The 11910-nt window shown below is 55.5% G+C and overlaps 1 protein-coding gene across 3 annotated transcripts in view; it reads left to right on the forward strand.

Annotated features, from left to right (window-relative positions):
* Positions 1-11910, forward strand: part of CRACD (capping protein inhibiting regulator of actin dynamics) — a 53864-nt gene that overhangs the window by 37992 nt on the left and 3962 nt on the right. For all 3 annotated transcript variants that reach the window (XM_045079784.1, XM_045079782.1, XM_045079783.1), the window contains 4 exons: positions 490-672; positions 1340-4304; positions 10320-10510; positions 11056-11218. In XM_045079784.1, coding sequence (XP_044935719.1) covers positions 490-672; positions 1340-4304; positions 10320-10510; positions 11056-11218 — 3502 coding nt within the window. The remainder of the gene's footprint in view (positions 1-489; positions 673-1339; positions 4305-10319; positions 10511-11055; positions 11219-11910) is intronic.

An 11910-nucleotide genomic window follows, 5' to 3' on the forward strand; every position in this document is an offset into this window, starting at 1 on the left:
GTCTGAGGTCATGTCTTAAATGAGAGAGTCATTAGCAGAGTTGAGCTGGTTCAGGGCTCAGCAAACTATGACTTATTTCAGGCTCCGTGGCCTTAGGGTCCAACCAGGACACTCCCCCTTGTTGTGCTCTTCCTTTGCAGCCCAAACGCAGCTGAAGACAATGGGCAGTGGGCATGGCTGTGTGCCTGCAAAACTTTAAGTGCTAAATTAAGCTATGCGCAGGATTGGGCCCCCTGGCTATGTTACCTCCCATCTACTCTAACCTTCCCCCTCCCCATATTATTCAAAGTAGGAAAATTAGTCTGTGAAAGGTTAAATGACCTTTATGAGTTGATGCAAATAACACTGGCAGAACAAATCGTGCTCCCCTCACAGTCCCAGTGAGTGCCACCTGCTCGAAGCCATCCCCGGGGGCCGGGCTGGGCCAGGTGTGGGCTCCAGCAAGGGCTGTGGCTCTGATGGGGACCATGTGGTTTCCTCTCCATACAGGTGGCTCCCGTTAAACCATCTCGGCCAAAAAGGCACTTGTCTTCTGCTGGAACCATCGAAAGTGTCAACCTGGATGCCATCCCCCTAGCCATCGCTCGCCTGGACAACAGTGCCGCCAAGCACAAACTGTCCGTAAAGCCGAAAAACCAGAGGGTGTCCAAGAAGCACCGGCGACTTGCCAGGGTATGAGGGGCCCATCCCGGCTGACCAGGCAGCTGCCCGTGCTTGCTGGCGCTGCTTCTGCCCAGTAGGGCGGTGCCATGAGGGGCCAGTAGAAGGAACTAGGTCTGTCTCATCAGGGACCTGGTGAGTTGCAGTGAACCAGGGCAAAGCAGGCCCGTTTACTTTCCATCGCCCTTTCTAACATGCCTGCCTGGGGGCTGGTGGGCGCCAGAACGAGAGGCTGTCCTTTGAGGGCCCCCAGGCCCTCTGTGTTGGCTTTGCCCCTGCCGTGTGGCCCAGCTTTCCTGCCACAGCTCAGCCAGAGGGTCTTTGGTTTGACTAGGGGGGCCTTTGAGGTCACAGGTTTCAGGGCACACGACGTGCAAAGCTCATTTTTTCTCATCTTTCTCATGCTGGACTTTTGGTTCTCCTGTGATTCATTTGTATTCAGCAAAAGGAACTTGAGAATGACCAACAAAGGGGCCAGAAGTCAACACGAAGGGATGTGTTTTCCTCCACCCGCACAACTTATTCCCAGTGTTCTGGCCTGGGTTTACCGAGCTCCATACTTAGGAACAACTGCCCCTTCTTCTGAGATTAAGAGGGCCACGGGCAATGTGAATAGGGTGGGTAATGGTTGCCTGTTGGAAAGGAAAAGGCTAATTCTTTCTTTCCTTACCAATGTTAGGATGGACCACATGAACATGGTGGCCTTCTGTATCAGCTCTCGCCGGACCAGAACGGACACTCGGGAGAAGACAAGCCAGTCTGGCATGAAGAAGAGCCAGAGCTGCTGGACTCTGAAGAAGAGAAGAGATGCCAAGAGGAATACTGGCTAGAACTTGAGGCCAAGTGCAAACGGCAGAAGGCCGAGGCAGCAGAGAGGAAACGTCTGGAAGAGCAGAGGCTCCAGGCCCTGGAGAGGAGGCTTTGGGAGGAGAACAGAAGGCAGGAACTCTTGGAGGAGAAAGGAGAAGACGAGGAGGGAGAGAGGGCAGAACTACAGCTGGAGGCCGAAGAGAGGCAGCGCCAAGAGGAGAGGCAGAGACTGGAGGAGCAAGGTGGCCAAGGGCGGAGGGAGCTGGTGGACGGAAGGCACCTCCAGGCCCCAGAGCAGCTGCGCCTCCAGCGCCCCGCTCAGCAGGAAGAGCAGGCGGTGTGGAGCGGTGCAGAGGCTGAGACGCAGCGGCAGCTGCAGGAGGAGAGGCAGCTGAGGGAGCTCAGGAGGCAGGAGGAGCTGGAGGAGCAGCAGAGGCTTGAAGCTGAGAAGCAGCGACGGCGGGAGGAGGAGCAGCGGGAAAGGGAGGAGCAGCAGCTGCGGGAAGAGGAGCAGCGGCGGTGGGAGAAGGAGCAGCGGGCAAGGGAGGAGCAGCGGCTGTGGGAAGAGGAGCAGCAGCGGCAGGAGGAGGAGGAGCGGCGGCGGGAGGAGCAGCGGCAGCTGGAAGAGGAGCAGCAGCGGCGGCGGGAGGAGCAGCTGCGTTTGGAAGAGGAGCAGCGGCGTTTGGAAGAGGAGCAGCAGCGGCGTTTGGAAGAGGAGCAGCGGCAGCGGGAGGAAGAGCAGCGGCAGCTGGAAGAGGAGCTGCGGCGGCGGGAGGAGGAGGAGGAGCAGCGAGAACGGGTGGAGAAGCCGTGGCTGGAGGCAGAGGCAGCTGCCAGGAGGAGGGCAGAGCTGGGAAAGCGGGAGCAAGTGGAGGCCCTGAGGAGGCCGGAAGGGGAGCGTCGGGAAGCCGCGAGAGGGCACGAGGAGAAGTGGCAGCAGCTGGACGAAAAAAGGGGCTTGAGGAGTCCAAAGATGGACTTTGCAGAGAAACCCCGGAAACGAGAGCACCCGCAGCCCGAGAAGCAAAGCGAAAGCTCGGAGGAATCTAAGATTTGTGAGAAGCAGAGTCAGGAGGCCGTGCCAGCCGGAGAGCAGCCCGGACAGCACGGCGACGGTCCGGAGCCTGACCGTCGTGCGCGTCGGGAAGAGAGACCAGGAACTAGCGCGCAGCCTCCCCAGAAACAAGAGGCGCAAGTGGAAGTGACTCCCGGGGAGAAGAAGGAAGCCACTGCCCCGGAAAAAGACAGAAAGGGGGAGGAACTCCGGTGGCAGGAAGTGGACGAGAGGCAGAGCATGCCAAGGCCCTACACTTTCCAGGTGTCATCGGGAGGGAAACAGATTCTCTTCCCCAAAGTCAATCTGAGCCCGGTGACACCCGCGAGAGGTGCGGGACTTGCCTCTGCTCCCCACGCGCCAAAGACCCCGCGAGCCGGCGCGGCCTCCCACGCCCTGCCCTCCTCCCTGAGTGTCCCCCACACAGCCATTCTGGTCACGGGAGCGCAGCTCTGCGGCCCCGCGGTCAACCTGAGCCAGATCAAGGACACGGCATGCAAGTCCCTCCTGGGCTTGTCGGAAGAAAAGAAGCACGTTGACGTCCCGGCCCTGGAGAACCCGCCCCGAGCGCCTGTCGACCCCCGGGCAGGCAGCGGGAAGGTCAGGGCCGCCCAGGAGTCTCCGAGCAGTGCGGCCGCCCTCGCCGAATGGGCGTCCATTCGGTCCAGGATCCTGAAGAACGCGGAGGGCGAGCAGCCTCGGCCCAGTGACGAGCACCCTCCCCGGGCCCGCAGTGATTCCCGCGGGAACCTCCGGAGGACCCCCCCAGTAAATGCCAAGTTCTCCATTATGCCCGCTTGGCAGAAATTCTCTGACGGTGGCACCGAGACCTCCAAACAGAACACAGAAGCAGAGAGCACAAGAAAAAGACCCTCGCTGGGACCCGGGGTGCCCCAGCCCCTGGATACTAACGAGCTCCCCAAGGGTGCAGAGAAACCAGAGCCAGCAGACACCACGGAGGGGTGCAAATTTGCCAAAGACCTCCCGTCTTTCCTTGTCCCCAGCCCTGCTTACCCGCCGCAGAAGGCAGTGGCCCATGCGGAGCCCGGGGCCACTTCGGACGCTGAGACCAGCAGCGGGAGAGGGAAGCCAGACCCCTCGATGCCCAGCCAGGAGGAAAAAGCCTCACCGTTTGGCATAAAACTGAGAAGGACCAACTACTCCTTGCGCTTCCACTGCGACCAGCAGACGGAACAGAAGAAGAAGAAGAGGCACAGCAGCACGGGGGGCAGCACGGGGGACAGCGCGGACGGCGGCGCCCCGGCCCCCGGGGGCACCAGGGGAGAGAAGGAGCCTGAAGCCGTGGCCGCCAAGCCGGGCCCGTCTCTGCCCCCCGAGAGGAAGCCCGGCCTGTCCGCCTGGAAGGACTCGGCCGAAAGGGCCCCCCCTTCTCCCGCCGCCGCCCCGGGGCCCCCACCGGCCGCGGAGCACGACCGCGGGGCCCACAGATCGCCGCTGGCGCCGAAGCCCGCGCTGGCCCCCAAGCCTGCGGGTCAGACGCCGCCCCCGTCGCCGCTCTCCAAGCTGAGCAGGCCCTACCTGGTGGAGCTGCTGGCCCGCCGGGCGGGGAGGCCGGACCCGGAGCCCGGCGAGCCCGCCAGGGAGCCCCAGCAGAGCAGGGAGCCCCGGCCGCCGTCGCCGCCGCCGCCCCCGGAGCCGAGGAAGGCGCCGCCGAGGGACGAGGAGGAGGCGGTGGAGCCCGAGCGCAAACCCGCTTCCCCGGCTCCGCCGGCCGCCCGGCGCGAGAAGTCCTGCCCGACGCCCGAGCCCGGGAGGAGAGGTAGGTGGCGGTCGGGGGCATCTCGGCCTCGCGCCGTCGCCGCGCGTGGGGCCCAGCGGGAGCCGGGGCGGCCGCTCGACGGTCCCGACCCGGCGCGTCGCTTCCTCCGCTGCGCAGGGCCGGCGACGTGACCGTCCGGCCGGCCGCTGCTGCCGCCCGGACTGACACGCTGGGGGTCGGCCGTGCACACGAGGTGCCGGCCTGATTAGCTTGTGTCCTTCATCCTCCGCGGGGCCCGGTGCGGGGCTGGTCCCCACAGGTTCCCCGGAGGAGGCTGTGTCCTCTGGGCAGCGGCTGCAGCGTCGCCCGAGGCGCTTCTGGGTGCACAGGCCGCTCCCCGGCAGTTTGGGCCAAACGCGTTGCCGCGGGACCCCCTCGGCCCGGCAGCCTGGCTCTGGGGGCCTCCTGCTGGAACCTGCAGAGCAGCTGCTGTCCCTCCGGTTTCTCCAGAGCGGGCGGGGGCCGCTCGAGGGGTCTTGGGCCCCTGGGAAGTCATAGGATACTTTCTTTTTTGTTTTGTACGGTTGGAGGTAACGTTCAGAAAGATAGTCCAGAAGTTCTGTTTCTCAGAGAAATTCTCCCCCGAGGTTTATTAGGAAACCCGTAGGCCTTCTCTTTTGTTGGACTGTTTAGGTGGAGAGTGATTTTTGCCGAGAAAAGAGCTGTTTGCCCAGCAGTACTGGTGTGGTGACTTGCCTTACGGAAGGAAGGTCTCATTGTCCTTTTTTTGTTTTTAAGATTTTATTTATTTATTTGACAGAGAGAAATCACAAGTACACTGAGAGGCAGGCAGAGAGAGAGAGAAGGAAGCAGGCTCCCAGGACCCTGAGATCATGACCTGAGCCGAAGGCAGCGGCTTAACCCACTGAGCCACCCAGGCGCCCCTCATTGTCCTTTTTAACCAAGCCTTGGACAGCAGGTAGATCCTGCGGTCTCCAGACCATTTCTCCCTCATTTGTTTGTCTTGCTGATGAGAAGCCCAGTCTCAGTTTTTTCTTTTGTGTTTCTGTTTTTCCCTCTGTGCTGGGCCCTGGGGGGGTCACCATGGTAGTCCCACAAGCAGGTAAGAGCTGTCCCTTAGTTCCCCATAGTCTCGCGGGACTCGTACTGGCAGTCCCCACCTTGGCCTTCAGAGCTAGGTGTTTTGGGGGCCCTGGCTCTTAGAAGTCTGAAAAGTTGGGGTACCAGATGTGGAGTCCAAACCCGTTGCTCCCCAAGGAGAAACTAGGAGTTGTGGGTTCTCTCCCAGTTGTGGGTTCATGGTGAGGCTGTGTTCCAGCTTCTCCAGCCTCCTTCCACATGGGGTTTTTCTCGTTCACCCAAGGTGTAGGAGTTTTGGGATTTCTTTTAAAGGAAACTGTTGCATATGTAGCTGTGTATTGGGTGTGTCCCTGCCAGGAGAGGAGTTCAGGATCCTTCTTTGTTGCCATCTTAACTGAAGCCCCATTTTCAGTTTTGACATTAGCTTTTGTGTCATTAGCTCTGATGATCTCCCTCTCACAGTCTGGGGGGCTCTATCACTCTCCTAGCTTCTCCCCAGAGAAATAACAGTTGTGCTTCTTTCTCATAGAGAAGTCCCTTTACTGTAATTTTCTACCAAAAACCCTTACTGCCCCTGTTTTCTTTCCCAGGATCCAGATTCTGGGCTGTCAGGCTCTGCTAACTGAATTTTTCTTTATTTGCTAGAAAAGAAGCAAGGGTCTCATGCCCTGGGGGGTACCGTCCAAAGACCACTGGGGTTTTCCCACACCACGCTAGGCCAGGCTAGGCCATGCTGACGGTGTGTTGGCCTGAACACCCTCATCAGAATAAAAATGTTAAAGCCTGGATCTCCAGTTTCCTTTGTTAATTGTGTGCCTGTAGGGTTGTCATTAGCTAAAACCCTTGGAGCTCCCCATGCATTTAGGGTGAAGTTCACTGAAACAAGGGGGACATAAATCTGTTGCAAATCATGGTACTTCCTTTTATTTTCTTTGGCCAGCTGCTTGACAGCTCTGGCTTTGTCATAAAGCAGCGGGCAAAGAGCTTGTCAGCTCTGCTAGGTTCTTGTGTTTGTATTAATAGTAACCTCACAGTGTGCTAAAAGCAAAGGAGTGAGGAGACTTCTGGAATATGGTCTGAGTGAGGATGTCTGTGCCAGTCCAAATATTAGAAAAGCTTAATTTCATTTTTCTTTTTAATATAAACATACTCAGAAATTCTGACCTTTTCTTCCTAACTTAGCCCCAGTGAATGGCCTGACACATTCCCTAGGGCACACATACCCTTTATTTAGTAGGCCACTGGTGTAAAAGAGACTTCCATCCCCAAGGCTGAGGCCAGTGAGAACCAGTCCATAGGCTGAGCCACTGGGAGGGCTTGGACTCTGAATCCGCCCCGGTGGGAATGAAAATAACAAAGGTGATCCCCCCCATTTGTCCTCTAGAGGTCATCTCCTTCTGAAATTTCCACCTCCTTATGGTGTGTGGAACCCATAGCAAGTGGCCCTTTCTCTAAGAATTTACTGCCTTCAGGAGCTGTGGTTCAAACCCTGTAAGGCTGGGATGGACTTGCTCGTGTCCCCAGAACCCGAAGGAGGGCATCTGAATGGCCTGTGCCCCCCCTCATCCACTGAGTTCAGAATGAGAAAGAATAGGTTTAAACAAATGTTTTACTCGGGCTGCTTCTTCCCCCAACTCTGATTTTTCCATGACCCTGTGGTAGCTGTCTGGACCAGTCCGAAGTCGGTGATCTAGAACTTTACGTCAGGATATGAGAGTCGGTGCCATTGTTTGTTGAAGGCCTTTGGGCAGCCTTGGCTGAAATTCAGACAGAAGCCCCATTTTACCTTCCTCAGATGTTTTCTGTTTATTGATCCCCAGCTCTAATCCAGACCTGTTAGGCCCTTTCTCCTACTGTATTAGTGCCTTTTTGAAGTCCAGTCATAACTCCAGAACGTGCTATTCAAGCCACAGTTCTAAGGAAATAAAAATCTGGCTAGTGATTTACCTTTTCAAATAAAAAAATAGGCAATTATACTTTAAAGGTATTTTGACCCTTGTGATAAAACACCTGTCAAACTGTTGTCAGGAAACTGGCCAATGGTTTTAATGACCTTCAGATGGAATGTTTAGTGTAGAAATCCCTTTACATAATAGCTTTAAATAGAAACCATTTGGATCTTGGCAGTTTGGTTTTCAGACATTTTACAAACAGGTGTTACATGGCCCTTGAGTAAAAAACCCAAAATTTATTAAATTAGTCCCCATGTATCTAGAGCTTCTCAGTTAAGCATAATGCTTAAAGTAGTGAATGCACTTGACCCTTGAACATCATGGGTGTTAGTGGGCGCCAACTTCCTGCACATTTGAAATCGTGTATAACAGTTGACTCCCCCAAAACTTAACTATTAATAGCCTACAGCTGACTGGAAGCTTTACTAATAATGTAATCAGTTGATTAACTCGTATTTTGTACATTACTGTATTTATATAATAAAGTAAGCTGGAGAAAAGAAAATGTTATTAAGAAAAACATAAGAAAGATAATACATTTACAGTACTGTGCTGTATTTATTTTAAAAATCCACATAGAAGTAGACTTGAACAGGTCAAACCCCTGTTGTTCAAAGGTCAACTGTATTTAATTTTTTTGGTTAACTAAAGATTAATAAAAAATACCTTTCAGGGATTTTTGTTTTTTAAATACTTCCAAAGTATGCCAGTATTCTTCACTATGTTAGATCATACCTGAATCTTTATTTGATGATTAGGGATAGTGTAACCACCAAGATTCACTGTAATAGGAATTCTCTTTGTATAGTGTTCTAGATCTAAAAGGTGTAGAAAAGCATAATCTGCCCCTTTTTTTGCTTGAATTCCTAATTTGATTTTCTTTGGTTCTTCTCTATATAAAGTCGAGTTGCCTGAGAGCCCTGTTTGGTAAGGTTCTAGATCATCAAACTGTGAACTTGTAGTAGATTTCAGAAGAGCAGGACTATGGTGGGCCCTTTTCCTTTGAGATAGTAAAGGATTCAGTGACAGAATGATTATCTCTAAAAAGGCATAATTTTTACCTGAGGGAAAAGAAGGGGATGTTTCTCAAAAACCGAACAGGTCACCTGTGAAGCGGTTACTCTATGCCAAGCCCTGTTCTGAATGTTCGGACGCCCATGATCTCTTCATCTTCTGGCCAGCCTGAGGAGGTGTGTGCCATTATCATGGCTGCTTAGGGATTAGAAGACCTTAGGGAGGTTCAAGTAACTTTAGTTTGACCTGCGGTCAGACCCAGGGCTGCTCAGTTTAAAAGCCTAATTACTCAACCTCTGCTGCCCGTCTCCTGCGGAGCGCGTGTGCCCGGGTCACACCGGGGAGGCCCTCAGCCACAAGAAAAGCACAGACTGGAAATCAGAAGTCCTAAGTTCAAACTCCAGCCTGGGCGGAGTGACTTCGAGCATGACCCTGGCTTGCTGTGGACGCTTATATTCCCGTCTGTCAGCGGAAAGCACTGGACCAAAATCAGTTTCCTCCAGCAGCCGCATCAGGTAGAACAGTCTCCTTGTATCTCTCCCATCCTTTGGGGTTTCACCTAGAATGTTTGGAGAGGGGTTGAAAAGCAATAAATAAGAACAATAAATCAAATAACAGCCTGGGTCCCCTGTAGGCCTGAGATTTTCTGACACTGGAGATCTTATTTTTACTTCCATTTTGAGGGAAGGAAAATGCTTTTGTGTTTCTGTCGATCAAAGGTGTTACCTCCCCATGCAGAGAAGTCTCTGAGGCATCCGTACAGAGTTCATTTCAGGAAAGGCCATTGAGTATTTCATGTCATGAGCTGTAGAGGGTGCGGGATCCCGAGTGAGCAGTCTCACCGCGAACCTGCTTTCCGCCTTTCCCCGTTCTGATCACAGTTCTGTGGGTGGCAGGGCCGGGCTGGGGGCTCGGTGTGCTGGGAGGGCAGGTCTCCAAACCAGCAGATGATCCTCGGACACGTTTCAGCTCAGGTCCGACACTGTCTACCTAGAGATAGCATCAGGCCCCACCGGTTAAGGGTTCAGTCCCACAGGCCTGTCCCCACTCTAGATGCCATTTCCAAGGCCAGGTCATCACCTGTGCTTCCGGTCCACTTTGAAATCAGAGATTCTCATGACCCCCTCCTTGGGTTCAGTTAATTTTCTCAAGTAGCTCACAAACTCAGAGAAACATTTTACTTTCTAGATGACCATTTTATTACAAAAGGCAATAATTCAGGAACAGCCAGATGGAAATGATACAGAAGGGCAAGCTATGGGGAACGGTATGGAGCGGCTCTGCTCCGAGAGCACACTGCTCCCTTCAGATCTCTTCGTGTTCACCAAGCAGAAACTCCCTGAAACCCCTCCTTTTGGAATTGTATGGAGGCTTCATTACATGGGCGTGACTGATTAAGTCCTCAGCCATTGGCCACTGAACTGTCTCTAGTCCGCGTCCACTCCCGCAGGTTGGGGGGGTGGCGGTGGGAAGAAAGGATCCAGCCTCCAGTCACGTGCTTGGCTCTTCTGGCAACCAGCCCCATCCTTAGTGTTGGGTCCCAGAGTCATCTCTTTAATAGAGTTAGAGACAACTTAGGCTCTCATTGCTTAGGAAATTTCAAGGGTTTTAGGAGCTCTGAGCTCTAGAAATGGGCACAAAGGCCAAATACACATTTCTTTTTAAGAAAATGTTTTTAAAGTTTAATCTCTGCACCCAGTGTGGGGCTCGAACTCATGGTTCAGAGATCAAGAGCCACATGCTGTACCAACTGAGCCAGCCAGGTGCCCCCCAAGTACATATTCTAAATCACAATATTGGGGCACCTGGGCGGCTGGGTCAGTGAAGCCGCTGCCTTCAGCTCAGGTCATGATCCCAGGGTCCTGGAGTCAAGCCCCACATCGGGCTCCTTGCTCAGCAGGGAGTCAGCTTCTGTCCCTCGCCTTGCTCGTGCTCTCTCGCTCTCTCTCTCGCAAATGAATAAATCTTTAAAAGATAAATCACAATATCTCAGTCTCTTTTTCCGCAGAAAAGCCGGTTCTTCAGAGCAGGCACTCTTTGGACGGCTCCAAAGTCGCGGAGAAGGCGGACACCGCGCAGCCGCTGTGGATAACGCTGGCGCTGCAGAAGCAGAAGGGCTTTCGGGAGCAGCAGGCGACGCGGGAGGAGAAGAAGCAGGCCAGGGAGGCCAAGCAGGCAGAACAGCTCTCCAGAGAGAATGTGAGTGTCCGCCCGCAGCTTTCACTTTGCCCTGCCGGAGTTCGGCTCTCTTTCAGGTTGCCGGGCCTACGGGAAAGCCAAAAGCCAGAGCAGAAGCAACCCGGCTGAGCGGCGGAGAGCGCCTGGGCCAGAGCAGAAGCCGAGCCCCGCTCAACCGGGGCGGTGCGCTCCGGGTTTGCTGTGGTTTCCTCGTGTTCTTCCCTTACCTGGACTCGGGAGGACCCGGGACGAGCAGGGACCCAGGCCCGCGGTCCCACGAGAACTAGGAGCGGGATCGCGCTTGAGCAGGGACTTGGGAGGAAGATCCGAGTCTTGTCTGCGGCCCTGAATTGCCGGGCTGCTCGCTGGGCCTCTGCAAAGTGGCTTCCGTTGGAGCCGCGCTGCTCCGCGGTTGGCGACTCGGCCCCGCGCTGCTCCCAGGGGCGGTGCAGCGGCCCCGCGACGGGCAGAGGTTGCGGGCCAGCGGCCAGAGGGCCCCATGGCCTTGCACGGTCAGACTTCCCGTGTCCCCAGGTTGACAACCCACGTGCCCGACTCTCCCCCAGGTCGGCGGCGGCCTGCAGCCCGGAGGCGGCAGTGGCGGCAGGGCCGGGTCCCCGCACAAGGCCCGCGCCCCGCCCGAGGAGAAGCAGCCCGAGACGGCCGCGTCCAGGCTTGAGCGCAGGGAGCAGCTGAAAAAGGCCAACACGCTTCCTACATCTGTGACAGGTAGGGAGAGCAGGTCCCTGCCTGTGTCGTGTGGTGACAGGCTTGTCTCAGAGCTGCCCTGTGTCGGTGAGAGCGAGCGTGAGCGCAGCCCGCGAGGCCCCGCCGGGCGCAGGCTGCCTCCCCCACCCACCCCGGCCTCTCGGAGGAGCGTCTGCTAAATCCCACCGGAGCCTCCACCACGGGCGTCTGCTGGTGCACGGTTCCCTCACCCTTGGGGCAGTGGGGAGGTCTCGGATTTGTAGCATTTGACAGTTTTCACGGGGTAAACCCTCCCGCTGCACCCAGTTTCCGGTTCCCAGTGTGGTATCCGCTGGTCCCCCGAGTTCCTGAATGTGACTGGGCCCTCGCCGCGCCCCCGCGGCCTCTAGTCCCCGGGGCGTGAGCTGCACTAACCTGCTCCTGCCGGGGAGACTGGAGACCCTAAGATCGGTTCAAGGAAGGAAGAGGCAAGGTTCTAACAGGATTTGGGGGAAAGGGTGAAGTTTAGGTACGATTCAGTGGAGTGGGGTTTTGACAGGTTCAGGACAGAGCAAGAGTTGTCTATAAAGGGGCTGATTTCCAACCTGGGCTGAAAAGTAGACCCGGGTCTTGTTTCCAGGCAAAAGCTGGATGGTCTCCACTCACTGAGGGGATTTCAAAAAGCAAGTTTCTGGCCAGCATGACTTTAGAGGGCAAGGTTTTCCAGCTGAGTT

The sequence above is a fragment of the Mustela putorius genome, unplaced genomic scaffold (genome assembly GCF_011764305.1).
Source record: "Mustela putorius furo isolate JIRA1106 unplaced genomic scaffold, ASM1176430v1.1 tig00000430_pilon_pilon_pilon, whole genome shotgun sequence".
NCBI lineage: Eukaryota > Metazoa > Chordata > Mammalia > Carnivora > Mustelidae > Mustela > Mustela putorius.